Raw genomic sequence first — 16,371 nt, forward strand, 5'->3', positions numbered from 1 at the left:
TGTTTCCTACCACTTATTCCAGAATACCATGGATTCAAACAAATCCTACATAGACATTTGTTGACTTTCAAACAAACTGCTCTGAATTCACTTCCAGGAAGAAGTGGCACAAAATACATCCACGGTATGGCTGAAAGTACGCAAAGGCCCAAGCTCGCTCTCTATATATAGCAAAATATAACCGATTCACCATCAGAGTTTAAGAAGCACACAGGGGTCTGATAAAATACACATTTATTAGAAAATTTTCAGCAGCATCATTTCCAGTTGTTTTTCTAATCAAAGAACATTTCAAACTAATTACAAAAGCCCTCAAAATATGAGCAACAAATATTGAGAACTCAGAAATAAAATAATCAGTAGTACGTGTTCCATTCATTCTTCCATGAGTCCATTCATTCATTGTTTAACAAATGTGCAATATTAGCACAGACAACCAGGAATGCTACTTACTATGTAAATTGTATATTCCTGCCATGCTTCCCAGATTTTCTGTTGTAGAGACTATACTACTACTCAAAAGAAGAGCTAGACTGTACAGTACATTCTGATATAAATGTATAGATTTAGCCAAAAGACCTAAAAAAGGCTCAATAACAGTTTCCCTTTCTATTCATGTTCAACTTAGGAAATAAATAGTAATTATAATGATATTTTCACACGCAGGAACAAAAACCTAGTTTAGATTTTGCTTAACTGATATTTGTTTTGCACCTTACTTCATGAAGAGACAGATTTGGGTTTAGTAATTTGGTGACTGAGCTCCAGTTACTAGGGTACGTGAGCACCTGAGGTGCCAGGCTATGGTCCATCAAGTGAAGGAGTTCATTCAATTAAATACAAACTCACTCCGTGACACTTGTACTTAATAACATGGAATTTTCTCACAGACACTACAAATAGAAATGTTGACTTGGAAGGTAGTAAGATAACACGTATATAACAGAGCGTTCTAGTTAGACAACACAAACATGCAGAAGAGCTAAATTGAATTGCATTTTCTACTTTCTAGATTCTCTGAGGTGTCTACAGTCAAATTCAGATGTCGATCCAACATGCAGTGCCCTCATCCGGTACAGCTATTGATTGCGTTGACGTGTAATATTGAAGGTAAATTAACTGCTGATGTATAAAGGCAGATCCAAAAGGGAGACCTGGATTCATTTCCTGGATAATTCCATCTAAAATATGAGCGGCACCTCTTCTTTAGAAATGACTAAAGGCCCCAAGTCAATTATTTCTCTCACTGATTCACTTACTATAATGATCACCGACCAATTCAGCAGATACTTTTATTAGCAAATTTCAAAGACGTTATAATCTTTCCAAGATTTACAAATGTACAATATATTTATAGCATTACTTTCAGACAGCTTCAGTGCAAAGATATACATATAGTACATCGTGACAATTATTTGGAAAAATGAGATGGCATAAGTAAAAAAAAAGAACACAAGGCATAGTTTCCAGACCCTTCCAACTATAAGGCAAAAAGGAAAAAATATATACATATGCATTTTTTTAATAAAGTACTGAATGTTAACTTTTTTTCATCTGTTTGTAAAAAATATATGTGCAAAAGTGTGTTTCTAATTACTCCCTAACTAGTCGGCATAGCTATACTTCAGAGTCCTCTCTAACAAGGTTAGCAGTGTCTTTAAAAGTGTCTTCTGTCGCAGTATTGGCTGCAGTTGGGTCACTTCTTGGAGAGATTTCAGCAGGGAGAGTAGGTGACGGGGGCGGGGCCTCAGTAGCTCTGTCCTGCTCTGTCTCCATCTAAAAAAAAAAAAAAATATATCTAGACCACAATAAAACACAAATCAGCCAAATATCTCCCCAACACTGGAAACAGTTTGCACAGAATAATCTGAGTATGTGTCCAACTTAGCTCAATGAGTTATTTCTAAGAAAGAATGCTAGTGCTAAGAAAAATTTTAAGAAATTACCTCTGCATAGATTGGATTTTCAAAGTTGGTGCTTTGTTTCAGTTTTCTTTTGAAGAAATTCCATTTTGTTGCCTAAGTGAAAAGGAGGAAAAAATAATAATAATGGAATTTGGGGGTAGGTTTCTTTTCCCTCTGCCTAGGTTTTTAAATTTCTTCTCACTGAAGGACACATCAATTTGGGACCATGTGTTTGGCCAGTGTGGGAAATTATTCAATACTTTCTATGGTCCCGGAACAGTAACTGAAACTTCTGGACTCTTTTCATCTAATAATTTCAAAGTACTTTTTTCATTTGAACTTTATAGTTTACAGTCTGTGCCAATAGTATCTAGAGGCTTTGACAAGTAGATCGCCCTAGCTACTCCAAAGAAAATAGACACAGGTAAGAGATTTCTCCAGGGGCTTCCAAAAAATTAAAGGAAAAAGGCAAACTGTAATTCTTGTTTCCTAAACCAACGTCTTGATCCTGGGTCAACTCAAGAGGGCTAGAAGTAAAGCAGCCATTCACTTTAACCCACATGAATTAGCACCCTCTCTGTACAAAAAAAAGAAAGGGAAAAATGACATTTGGGTCAGAGCCCTTATCTCTGGAAGGTCAAAACCCTCAAAAGTCACTGCTTTAGTATGAACGGGCTACTTGCAGTTAAGCAGTTACTAAGAAGAAAAATAGTGTGGTAACTTTCATTTTTTTCCAACCTTTAGAAAATAATAGAATGGACTCGTGGGAGTTCATGGTCTTTGAGTTTTTATGCATATTAATAGATGAATGATAAATTCTTGAGACTCCTTGGAACGTGAATGTTAACCTAGCGTGATCTTCACCAAGTGCCCCTGCTGCCTTTAAGCCACACTGGTTGTGATCTCAGTGCCCAGAAGGCAATGGATGCAGGAAAATTCCTGGGGGACAACCCTTGGGTGTCTCCGTTGATTAAGAAAGAGGAATCACTGATGTACTGCAGAGATGGAGATGAGAAAGAAAGGGACTGCACTTGGCACAGGTCGGCTCTCGTTTTGAGAGTCTTCTTCAGTTTATTTCCGGTAACTAATTTACAGATTAGAGGTTACAGCATCCCACAATATTACCCTTCCTGCTCAGGCTGAAGACTACCTCTTTGTCTAGTAAAGAAGATCACTAGACTTGAAATGTATCAAGAGAATATGTTGAAAATACAAAATAAATCTGGCAGCCCTTGGGGATGAGTCAGATTTGGGAAACCAAATATACAATATTTAAACATTTTGGTACCAAAGTTAATCTTTGAAAGTTAATCTTCAAAAATCCATTATGGGAAACACTTCTTTAAATGTGGCTTAAGGAAAAAGTTCAGTCCCTTGAGAAATATGAAAGTGAAAATTCTTTTCTAAGACATTTGTGGGAAACCCTAGTGGCGTAGTGGTTAAGAGCTACTGCTGCTAACCAAAAGGTCGACAGTTTAAAGCCACCAGGCGCTCCTTAGAAACCCTATGGGGCAGTTCTACTCCGTCCTATAGGTTGTCATGAGTTGGAATGACTCAATGGCAGTGGGTTGGGTTTGGTTTGGTTTGTTAAGACATTTGTGGGTGTGGGAGTGTGTGTGTGTGAAAGAAGACAAAGAAATGGTGAAGAAATAGGAAAAGGTGAGCAAAGAGAACTTTGTTACAAGCTCTTCTCATTAGCATCATGTTGGCTCACTTTTATTTTGATCCAAATAAGCAGAACAGAACCAATGTCTGAGGTGCTTCAAAGTCATAAATCCAGTATGACTTCTAAGTTAACTTTGTAAACATGAATAGATTATAGAATTTGAGAAAGAAGGGCTGGATAAAAGGACATAATTTCCAGCTACCCTTAGACCTTTGTTGCTTTATATGACTGCAGAGAAGGAGTCACAGAATCTTAGAGCTGACATACACACTTCAGAACCTGGGAGTGTGTATGTGTTGGGGAGGGGGGAGGTAACTTCTGGGGTCACAATGAATTGGGGAGGACACTATTGAGATTTAGTGGACAGGGGCCAGGAATACTAAAATATCCTGAAATGCACAGGATAGTTTTATACCACAAAGAACCACCCCACCAAATATGCCAATAGTGCCACCGGTGGGAAACACTTTTAAGGACTCCAGTGCCCAGAGGTGAAATGATCTGCCCAGAATAAAACATCTAGATATCCGATAGGTGAACATGTATCCATTAAAATTGGCGATACATTATCCATTGATAGGGTTTTATATCAAATTAATTTACTGGATTTCTCCCTGAAGATAGATTACTACTTCATCTGCTGTTTGTCGTTTTTTTTTTTTTTTTTTTAATCTCCAGAATTAAACACGGTGTCTGGCATTGATTGAACGATTGGATGAATGGCTGGGTGATGAATAGATGGAGAGATGGATGGTAAAGATATGTTAGTGCCATCTAGTGGTCAATATAGGTAACAGCAGTAGACCAATGGACAAAATAACATTAATAAGGGAATAAATATGAAATTACATCACACAGGGTAGGGTCTTTTATATGTATCCTTGACACAGTGGACTCTCTATTCATACTAAGTCATTCTCTCAAACCAAATGTCCCTGGTTTGCAGAAGCTGGATCCCAAAATCTATACCCCTTCCCTACGTGGTCTTCAACATACAACGAACATTATTCCAAACTCAATCTTTGAGTGAAGATTTACTTGGTGTAAAGCTTTTCAATTCAATATTCTTAAAAATTATTTTTATTAATTGTCTACACACTTTGGGATCTGTGAGCCTGTCAGGGTTTCCCCCTAGTTTGCCTAAGTTTAATACCAAAGTTCTTTGCAAAGTTCTTCCCAAATCCCACATGATTTCAGTAGTCAGCCACTGTTACCTGAGTTCCATTGTCACCTGGGGAAGTCTCCTTTGTCTCTGGAGCTATCTCAGATGGGTTTATGGAACTTTCATAATTCTTGCTAACCCCACTTGCAGATTCAGTCCCCTGTGAACATATTGGAAATCTCTATTCAGTTTTGAAGGAATTCAGTATACCAATGATGTAAAGTTGCCTCTCAACTCACTGGTTCTTGTTTACCACAATGTTCTCCCACAGACATGGTCAGGTACCATTTTTTATGGTACCTGGCACCCCAGGACTGAACACCACTCACTTCTACCTCCCCAAAATCAGGAACACCAATCACTAAGTCATCTCATGCCTTAATCCTGGGAGGCAACTACACACTGTCACTTGTTAATAACAATTTCTGTTGTGTTCTCTATTACCACTTATTCTCACTGTTAATTGTGTTTTTGGGTAAAAGATACACCGGTTCTATGTTGGCAGCCAAATCCTAGAAAGATGGCGTGAATAATTCCCCGAATTCACTGGTGAGTTGAGAATCACATCCTTGGATATTTGGAATAAATGAATAACTTCAGAGGACTGCTTAAAATACGTTGAATTTTTGAAAAAGGCAAAGTGAAATTAATATACCCCAAAATATTTTCTGCAACATTCATGTGATTCCAAGGTCCCCCCTTTAGACCAAATTACCGTGAAACAATAAACCATAAGGTAGAAAGTCACCCCGTTCCCATATTTTTACATTCATTACTTCTCAAATTTGGATATGTGTTTATATACCTGGCCACATTTTATTTCAAGCCATTATAGTTTTGCTATCTGGATATCAAAGGACCAGGCAAAATGCTTTCACGATCCAAATATTTCTGACCTTAGAAAACCTGTTTATAAAATAAACATTTCTATCTTGTATTAAAATGTACCATATCCTGTGACATCCTGTGACGTTTAGGTGTTAACAATGAAAGGCTAAGGCACTAAGGTCAGTTATTTCAACAAAGGAGGTAGAGGTTGGCAGCTGACGGGCACTGGAAGTGGTGTTGGGCCAACCGATCCAGAGCTAATGAAAAATTCTTTCCCTCCATCCATATGCCTATCTCATCTCCCAGCTCTTCTCACTGATGACTGAGTAACAGGGCTACCCCAAAGGAAATTTAGGTATCCACCTATCAGCTGTGGAGACATCTGCGCTCTTTAGAGAAGTATGGGAAAGCAAACATAATGAGGGCAACCACCCTTTGACTTGACTCAAACCACACCCTTATGATACCAATAATAACCCAGAGAGTGTATCCAGTCCCAAAAATCCCTGCACAATGGCCCAACAATCATTTATCGAGAGCTCAGGATATGTCAGGCACTGTGTTTGCCAAGCGTTCTAATGGACTTATACGTTTTGCTCAGATGCCACTCAGAACCCTCAACAACTGTGCAACAAAACAGGATTCTAGTTGTTTTCAGGTGTTATGTTTGTGGGTCGGTCTTGTCCTTGCAGATGATGAAGCTGAGAAATGGACCTCTGTGCTTCCTTCCATCTGGAGGGAAGGTTAGGAGAATTCTAAGAGGTCATTGCTCAATAGAATGAAATCCAGCAACAGCAATAACTGAAAGAAAGGACTGTGGTTTCTTACCTGGGTTGGCTGAACCACATTGACAGCATTGTCTCTAGATGAGTACATTGGGTTTTCAAATATTATGGGTTGCTTCCCAATATCCATAGCAAAGTGTTCGCTCTGATGGGGGAAAAAAAAAAAGAGTTATCACACCACGCTGGTCTCGTTCACACAGAGAAGAAGGTGCTTTCCTCACTCTTGGAGGCATGCGCTATACCAAATCTAACCAAAATATGATGTCTTAGAAAATGGGCCAAAAGTTAGCAGAAACACAAGTCCTCCATATAGAATAACATAAATTCACTAACACACTCAAGAAAACTGAAACATTCTTCCTACATCAGAATTCTCTCCAATCCCTTAATACAAATAAGTCACTTGAAGATTTGGTCTGAACAGCCTGGACAACAGAGAAAAGGGTGGCTGGTGGAAGAAGAGCAAGAAGGAGGAGAGGGGAAGAGAAGAAATGGGCAATATATTTTCAGACAAAGAATAAAGTAAAGATTTGGGGAAAAGACAGAATACCAAAAATGATTTCCCAATACTGATTATAGACAGCCCTCTCTGTGCCAGGCCTGTACTTGTCTCCTCATAAGCTGTCTCATTTGGTTCTCACATAAGGTATTATTGTACTCATCTTACAGATGGGGGCAGTGAGAGAGAGATCAAGTTCCATGCCTAATACTACATATGCAGAAGGTGCCAAAGTATGTATATCAATACCCATGGAAACAGCAGTGGTGTTTTCAATCGCCTCATATGCATGCAAAAGCTGGATAATGAAGAAGGAAGATGAAAGAGCTGATTCCTTTGAATACTGGTGTTGGCGAAGAATATTGAAAATACCATGGACTGCCAGAAGAACAAACAAGTCTGTCTTGGAAGAAGTATAGCCAGAGCGTTCCTTGGAAGCAAGGATGGCCAGACTTCATCTCACATACTTTGGACATGTTATCAGGAGGGACCAGTCCCTGGAGAAGAGCATCCTGCTTGATGGGGTAGAGGGTCAGCGAAAAACAGGAAGACCCTCAACGAGATGAACTGACACAATGTCCGCAACAATGGGCTCAAACACAGCAATGGTTGTGAGGGTAGCACAGGACTGGGCGGTGTCTCGTTCTGTTGTACATAGGGCTGCTATGAGTCGGAACCAATTAGACGGCACCTAACAAGGAGGTGGCAGAGCTGGAATTTGAACCTATTACTGATTCCAAAATCAATGTTTTTTTCCACCACTTATACATTGGTGAAAAAAATACAAGATACTAGGAAAAATATATTTCCTCATCCCTTCCTTTGTAAATACAAAATGTCATCAAATAAAAGCAAAACATCCTTCTCTCTCTCTCTGCAAAAAACCCTAAGACTGCTTAAGATTCCAGATCAGCACTGTAGCTAGTAAAAAAAAAAAAAATTTTTTTTTTCAATTTTGTTATTAAGGCCGTTAAGTACATTTCTGCAACAAATCTAACGTTTCCTGCCTTTAACTATATAGGGCAGACCTTTTTTCTGAGAGGTATACGGTATTTCCTCATTCATTAGGTTAATTTCATTCTTAATAAAAAGTGTTTATTATATGACTTAACCTTCAAATAATCGTTTTTGAAAACACACTCACCATCACCATTGATCTGTCAATAGCAGACTCGGGCTCAAAATCAGATACTCCAATATCCATGGTAACATCTGTCCCCGATCTGAAGGTCACCCCATTTCCATGTTCAGAGGATTTGACAAGACTACTTAAGCTGAAAGGAAGTAATCAAAACAGAACATTTTTTAACAACCTTTTCTTCATATTTTCTCCGTAAGTCTTGCTTAAATGAAATGCCCAATTCCCACTCTGAATTTACACATGTCAAACATTGTACTAAGTTTCCTTAAAACCCATTGCCGTTAAGCCAATTCCAACTCATGGTGACAGAGTAGAACTGAGCTCCATTGGGCTTTCTTGGCTGTTATCTTTACAGAAGCTGATTGCCAGGTCTTTCTTCCCCAGTGCCACGGGGTAGGTTTGAACTGCCAGGCTTTTGGTTAGTAGCCAAGAGCAAAGCATTTGCACCACCCAGGGATGTTCCAAAAAAAAAAAAACCCAAACCCATCACAGTCCAGTCATAGTGACCCCATAGGACAGATTAGAACTGCCCCATAGAGTTTCCAAGGAGCACCTGGTAGATCTGAACTGCTGACCTTTTGGTTAGCAGCCATAGCTCTTAACCACTATACCTCCAAGGTTTCCCCAGGGATGTTAGCTAACTGGAAGCATTAAAGCACATTTCTGAATGCTTGAGACCTAACAGAGGGCAGGTCGAGCACTTACAGAAGTAAAGCCTGGTCAATCAGCAAGCCTCCCGTGTACTCCATCAACAGCAAGTCTAACCTGAGTGCCCAGCAGGAGGCACAACCACTTGGCCTTGAGACTTGCCACTCAGGCTTCAGAGAAACAGTCAGTTAAGAGGTTGTGATCTAACATTACTGCTGTAAACCCTCACAACTTTTTTTGTTTCTACAGAATACGTGAACTGTGTATTGTACCTTTTTCGTGGTAAATATATAAGTAACAAAACATTTGTCATTTCTACAATCTTCAGGTGTATTACATTTTTTTAACTTAAAATCAACCAAATTATTAGCATGGTCACATCCCACAGGCTTCTAAATATTAATATTCCACGTCATAAAACTGACCTTGGCAACTTGGGCAGAGAAGGTAAAAGGGAGCCGGTTTTCCTATAGTGGAAAAATCCTCCGATGGCCAAAGCTCCAATTATGATGACAAAGATGACTGCCAACAGCGCTGCCACTGCTGCTACCAAAGAGGGAAGAAGTGAGCATGGCAACATGTGAAGAAGGAAACGGGCCAACAGAATTAGAAGCAGAAGCTGGGGACGAGAATCATATGCTTTGTAATGACCAGATTAAACAGAATATATGACAGCATTCAATTTAGGGGCCATGGAATATTTCTAGGTTGCTCTTACTCTTAAAACTTACTTGTTCCTGGAGGAGCGCCTCTTGAAAAGCCTAATTCACAGTAGCTTCCAGTGTAGCCGCTAGGACACCTGAAAGTAAAAGGAGAGTCACTCACCAGCCATCCCCTCTTAGGCTTCAATTGCAATTTATAAGCACATCCTGAGATCAAGAGAGCTTTGGCTGAGTAAATTACATGTTGGACAATGTATCCTGCTGTGAGTTTTATTTATTCTGCTGAGAGATGACAAGCAGAAACAATAGTGCTCCACTTTCAATGGAGTGGAAACCCTGGTGGCATAGTGGTTAAGTGCCAACCACTTAAGGGCTGCTAACCAATAGGTCAGCAGTTCGAATCCACCAGGTGCTCCTTGGAAACTCTATGGGGCAGTTCTACTCCATCCTATAGGGTCGCTATGAGTCGGAATCGACTCGACAGCAGTGGTAGTGGGTTTTCAATGGAGTAGCAGTGCCTAGTCATAGAGGCACCCAAAGGGTCAGTCTCATCAAATAAATCTATCGGTTTCTTCTCTAACCTACGAAAGCCTTCTTCAGAAGGTAAAAATGGAAACCGTGATGGTGTTCTGTCCTTTCATTTGCTTTCATTCAATACTGTTTAAAGACATCTATTTATCTTGTTTCTTTCTCAAGAATCTTCTTCTTTCCAAATCCTCAGTTCGGTCTTTCTGCATGTCATGTGTGCCTGGTACTAAAGCAGCCCTGTTTACCGCCATTCTCCCACAATCCTACTGCCAATGACAGTACCAGGCGAGTGGGAAACAAATTCTGTTTTCACTTCTCTAACTTCTTGCTACCCAAAGTATGGTGCACAACTCTGTGGCATCACCTGGGAGCTTGTTAGGAATGCAGAATGCCTGGTGGATGAAAATTTGCATTTTAACAAGATCCCCAGCTGATTCTTGTGCACATTATGGCTGGAGAAGCACTGCCTTAGTTCTCTGTGGGCTCTCCCAAGGAAAGGCAAGTGGGTTAAAATATGAAAATTAGTGAACTGTACAGCTCTGAACTCAACACTCAGACTTACTTGCATTTGGGAAGGTTATTCTCATCAAAATAGCAAGTTCCTCCGTACATACACCTGCATGCAGGGGGCATGGTGATAGGAGATTCAATGGCTGCAGAAAGGGAAAGCCATGCATGTGTTAGCAGGCCATACTCAGCAGAGCACTCTGCCCCCATGCAAACCTGCCTCGTGCCCAGAGTCGGGGTGGGGTGGATAGAACAGGGGCAGCTGATTAGTCTCCCTGTGAAAACATTCCCTTCCCCTTAGGCGAATGGATTTCCTTAACAATAATAGGGTCTTGGAGAGTAACATACATTTGATAGAAAAGAAAGAGGTGCTAGATTCCAGAGCAGGTATTAATAGTTAAAAGAACCTTGTGGTAAAGGAATCTCTTAGGACATTTACATTCTCATTTGAAGTTTTCAGAACTCTCCTCTTTGACCATTAAAATCAAGAGTTCAGTTGAGGCGCACCTCAGAACTTCCACCAAAGGCTCTAAAGCATCAGTGACTCATCAACGGACACTTAGGTTCATCGGTACTGGATAGCTAGATAGGTAGAGATCTCCTGATTTTAGAAGTACTCAAAAATGGCCCTCGCTCTGGGCCCTGCTCCCCTCTCAGCCCCACGTACTCCTTGAATGTGCCTGATGGGCCATTACCAAGAAGACGCTCAAGAAGTGTTTGTTGCATTTGTCTTCATTGATAGTCTCCTGGCTCAGTCCTTCAATCTAAGTCTTTATTTAAATTTCACTTTATCAGAGAGGCCTTCCCTGAACGCCCAGTTACCCACCACCCCCCTCCCCGCCCGCCCAGCACACCCCATCCCTCTTATCCTGATTAGTTTTCTCCATATATTTTTATTTATTGGTTTCTCTATTTATTGCCCTCTCAGAAGAAAAGGTCTGATGAAAACGCCTTGGAGAACATTTCTACTCTGACACACATGGGGTCACCATGAGCCAGAATCCACTCATTGGCAACTGGTTTGGTTTATTTATTGTCCTATTAGAATATAAGCTCATTCAGAGCTTTCTTCACTTCTGTTGTCTCCAGTACTTACAACAGTGTCTAATACACAGTAGGAACTCAGTAAATACTTATACTAATTAATCAACCAATTAATTCAAGCCAAGACCCTATATGGAATAACTACCATCATTAATGTGCTTACTATGATTAAAGTTCCTTTAAATGTAAACCTTAACATAAACCACTGGCTAATAATTTAAAGGAGGGAAGTAGTAGATGAAGTGAACAACTTGGACAGTGCCTCTCCTACAATGTGAAACTGCGATAAATGTCAAAAAACGATCAATCTATAGCTCAAAATACTAGAATCTTGTCACTATCTCCCCCAGTGGCACTGGGATAAGAATGGTGGTAGAGGAGGGGGGAAGGAGGGAAGCAGTTTTTTTCTCCCTGAGTTCATTCTGTAAACTACTCAGGTTGGAAAGGGTGACATAGGGTGGTGCCTTGTTTAAGCACTTGCTCCCCCTGGTGGTAGAAGATGGCTAAGCCTCTGCCTTGCCCGGTCAGCTAAAACTTAGCCCCAAGGCTGCAGGCCATTACATGCGCCACTAGGGTTGCTATGAGTCAGAATTGACAACTGCAGGATGAGTTTTTTAACGTACAGGGTACTACTTACGGACATTAGTTATTACCTATGGTTGTGCAATAGGATTCTTATTAACTCCTTAATTTAAAATACACATTGAAAAAAGTTCTTACCCAAGAATAGCATTTAGGATGAGAAACCACCACCTAAGATTCCTGGGTGGTGCAAAAGGTTAAGCACTTGACTACTAGCCAAGACGTTGGCAGTTCAAACCCACCAAGAGTCCCCTCAGAAGGCAGGCCTGCCTAGTGCCCTGCTTGAAAACCCTATGGACCACAGCTCTACTCTGTAACACAGGAGGTTGCCATGAATCTGAATTGACTTGGCAACAATCAACAACTCCTTATTCTAGCCTCCATCTCCCAACAACATAAGGTACCTTTCAAAATGTGACTCTTTTCAGTGGTCAAAACTTCAGTTGTCAAAATGAGCATGTGAGAAAACCAGTGACCATCCTCTAGAGCCCCCTCCCCCCCACCTCCGTCCCACACCGTGCTGTTTAACCCCCTCCCACCTCAGCAGCATGGCTGTCTAACTTGAGGAACTCCAATTAAGGCCAAATAGATTCCTAAGGCAATAGGAACCCGGTATGAGGTGGATGAAGAGGTCTTATACAAAACCCACTCTTCAAAATGCCTTTACAAAACCATATAACAGTGGATTCAGGGGCATTGGATCTGTATTTCTGGAGATCTTAGTAACAAATTATCAGAAACCCTTGGGACACAAGTTCTGTTTGGCCCCTTGAGTGCCATTCAACTCTGTTTATTTCCCACATTTCTCATCCCTCTTCTATTCTAGTCTGTAAATGATCTAACACACAGGGACTCCTGCAGAAGGTGATGCACAGACAGACGAGCTCTACCTGCATCACACTGAGTGAAGCTCCCCTGCATAAAGCTGGAGCCTTGGGGACAAGCACAGCTGTATCCTCCAGGTCTCAGTAGGCAGAGGTGACTGCAGACATCTTTACAGGGATTGGGCACTGGAAAGCAGATAAGAACAGGGGTTAGGTCCTGAGGAGAGAATGAACACCCCAACCTAACATATGCCCATCAACTGGGCTGTGACTCTGCCAGGTGGTGGCAGAGCCCAGGCAGCATCCCAATACCTCTAGATCGTGTGCCACCTGGCTACTCACGCTCACTTAAACTACCATCCCCTGCCACCGCAACAAGCTGACATAGCCCTCTGTGCCATCCATCCCAGTTCCACACCACCCACATTTTCTATTGGTTTCACCTGTCTCCTCTATGTCCTTGTCAGATTTTTGAAGGTAGTTTCTGTATCTATCTGGCTCATTGCATAACTTCAAAATCTAATCAGTGCTAAAGCAACTTTAGATGGCTCAACAGGAGCCCATTATTATATCAAAATTTATCACTACCCAAACTTGGATAAATCATAAGATATGATAAGATACAATCCAGAAGACGTGATTTCCACCCCCATTCTCCAAGAACTTTCTTCTGAGCTTCAGTTTCCTTATTTGAAAGACAAGGGAATTTAGAGGTATGATTCCCAAACATGGCTATATATCAGAATCACCTGGGGAGGTATTTTGAGAACCACTGGACCTGAGTAAATGTTAATCTAGCACAGCTGGGCTGGGTCTCTGGCCTATATCTCACCATTGCTTTCCAAAGGGGGTCCAGGGTGTTAACTGGCTGAGATGCTTTTCCTTCAGTGGCAGGCTCTCCTCTGCCTGAATACCAACCAGTACTAGACTTCTTTCTCTGCAGGGACCAGACAAGAGGCCACCCAGGTGTACTGTGCTCTCCCCTCCTGCCTATAAGACCGCAGGAACACTTAGAGCACAAGAACATTTATTATTGGCAGGGCCTGGGGTGTGTTGGAGAGGGTTGAAGAGTGGGCAGTCACTATCATCAACACAAGCCAAACTACTCACTAGAAAAGGCGTTTGTCACAAGTGTATTCTGTCTGGGATCTCAGACTGGAGTTCATTTTACCAAGGCTGACTAAGGGTCTCGCTGAACTCATGAGGAGCACAGGCTCTCCCCTTGTTTCACATGCAGGAATGGGAAGGGAGTTGACTTGCCAGATGCCTCACAGCTATAGAATTCAACCTGGGCCTAGGTATGCTGACCACTGGACCAGAACAGAAAAGCAGTGAACTTTGGGTTGGACAGTACTGAACTTAAGATCATTTCTGCAATTAAATGCATCTATTAGTTGTGTGAACTGGACACGAAGTTATTAAATCTCTCTTAGCCTCAGTTTCCTTATTTGTGAGATGAGGATAAAATCCTCTTTATAAGGGTTTTGAAGGAACAGATGTCTGAAGACAGAACCTGATGTACACAGCCCAGGTATATTTCCTTTCCTCTTCTCAAAAATTTCCCTTCCAGCCACATAAACCAGAGGCTCCATCAGCCTAAGACCAGAAGAACTAGATGGTGCTGGGCTACTACCAATGACTGCCCTGACAGGGAACATAGCAGAGAGTCCCTGAGGGAGCAGGAGAAAAGTAGGGTGCAGAACTCAAATTCTAGTAAAAAGACCAGACTTGATGGCCTGACTGAGACTGGAGGAACCCCAGAAGACATGGCCCTCGAACTCCTATTAACCCAGAACTAAAGCCATTCCCAAAGCCAACTCTTCAGACAAAGATTAGACTGGACTATAAGACATAAAATGATACTCGTGAAGTGTGTGCTTCTCAGCTCAAGTAGTTACATGAGACTGAATGGGCAGCTCCTGTCTGGAGGAGAGACGAGAAGGCAGAAAGGGACAGGAGCTGGTTGACTGGTCACTGAGTGGAAAGGAGGAGGGCACTGTCACATTATAGAGAGAACAACTAGGGTCACATAACAATGTGTGTATATATTTTTGTATGAGAAACTAACTTGAGCTGTAAACGTTCACTTAAAGTACAACAACAACAAAAAAAGGTGAGGAAACCACAGCAAAAAACATTTCCTTTCCCTTTCACCTTGCTCTGTACTATGTTGAAGGGTGAATTAGAACACAGGTGACCTGAAGAAGCAGGGCCCAGAACTAAAAAAATGAGAAAGAGGGGAGGAGAATACGGCTGACAATTTTAAGCTAAGGTTGACATATCTTAGGACAAATTGGCTAGCCTGGCCTTTCAACTACAAGAGTAGATAAGACTTCTGATATCTATGAACTCATTTCGTGACTCAGCAATCCAACTTGTACTTATCAGGGTTCCAGGACCTGCTGGGTCCTGTGGTCTACAGGTACATATCCATAACTCTAAGTAATAATGAGGACTGAAATATTTTTATTTCATATCTGTTAGTGGTTTGCATAATTTTACTGGACATTCAATTTTATTGGGTTAAAACACACATTTTTTTCATGCACCAAGAGATCAACCTATTATTATCCACTACCATTCTCCAACAATGTTGTCATTAATTTGAAATATGGTTTCCAGATGATAAGGACCATCTTATTCCACGATATTTACCTGACTGATTGTGTCTGTGTTGATGAAAGATTCGAACTTGAGTGAGCCAAGGGCTCATTGTCAGCACTTTCACTCTATCTCCGTTCCCAAATTTATCTTCCTTCCATACTTCTCCCCTTTCCTTAGATGTCCAGTATATCTGGCCTTCGAAGACATCCAGGCTATAAGGGTTCCTTGCTGCTTATCCACGGAGGGTGCGGGGGAAACACAGGGAACAAAACAAGGTTATTAAAAAGAAAAGATCCCAACACCACTTCTGCTTGAATTATACATTCTGCTTGAATTATCCCTAATGCAACACCTAGAAACTCCCAGAACATTCTGGTAGACTGTCATTAAGGAACTCAGGTCTCTGTACATGATCACAAAAGCACGCTGACTGGGAGATCAAGATGATGAAAATTAATCAAGATTAATGCATATTGCCTGACACAATTATAGGGGACTAGTTCACTTTTAGGAGCCCTGGTGACACAGTGATTAAGCACTCGGCTGCTAACTGAAAGGTCAACAGTTTGAACCCACCAGCCACTCTGTGGGAGAAGATGTAGCAGTCTGCTTCCATTAAAGATTACAGCCTTGGAGACCCTATGGGGAAGTTCTACTCTGTCCTACAGGGTCCCTAGGAGTCAGAATAAACAGCAACAGGTTTAGTTCACTTCCAATTTGCTGATTTTATCTTATTTTTGGAAAACAAATCTGTACGGCAGAGGTTTTTTTCCTCTGAATTTAAGACACTACTGGTCAGGGAGAAAAAAACGTGATATGTGTGGATTGTTGCAATTCTGCAGGGCCTGGATAAAAAATCAAGTGTCCCTCTCCTTCTAGATGTTTCCTGCTGTAAAGAGTGAGTAATCTAAAACTACCACGTCTGGAAGTGGCTATACATGGATTAATATTTGTATGCATAAACCACACCTCTATCAGAGCAACCTA

The 16,371-nt window shown here is 41.2% G+C and overlaps 1 protein-coding gene across 2 annotated transcripts in view; it reads right to left on the bottom strand.

Moving 5' to 3' along the window:
- Positions 1-233: 233 nt before the first annotated feature.
- Positions 234-16,371, bottom strand: part of LRP2 (LDL receptor related protein 2) — a 178,220-nt gene continuing 162,082 nt past the window's right edge. The window contains exons 70-79 of one of the 2 annotated variants that reach the window (XM_049887376.1): positions 15,436-15,612; positions 12,847-12,966; positions 10,386-10,476; positions 9,365-9,432; positions 9,059-9,176; positions 7,989-8,118; positions 6,389-6,490; positions 4,785-4,892; positions 1,947-2,018; positions 234-1,776 (exon numbers count right to left, since the gene is read on the bottom strand). In XM_049887376.1, the coding sequence (XP_049743333.1) occupies positions 1,618-1,776; positions 1,947-2,018; positions 4,785-4,892; positions 6,389-6,490; positions 7,989-8,118; positions 9,059-9,176; positions 9,365-9,432; positions 10,386-10,476; positions 12,847-12,966; positions 15,436-15,612 (1,145 nt within the window). In that variant the 3' untranslated portion in view covers positions 234-1,617. Of the gene's footprint in view, positions 1,777-1,946; positions 2,019-4,784; positions 4,893-6,388; positions 6,491-7,988; positions 8,119-9,058; positions 9,180-9,364; positions 9,433-10,385; positions 10,477-12,846; positions 12,967-15,435; positions 15,613-16,371 lie in introns of both variants that reach the window. The other variant, XM_049887375.1, reaches the window with a different exon arrangement.

The sequence above is a fragment of the Elephas maximus genome, chromosome 6 (genome assembly GCF_024166365.1).
Source record: "Elephas maximus indicus isolate mEleMax1 chromosome 6, mEleMax1 primary haplotype, whole genome shotgun sequence".
Lineage (NCBI taxonomy): Eukaryota > Metazoa > Chordata > Mammalia > Proboscidea > Elephantidae > Elephas > Elephas maximus.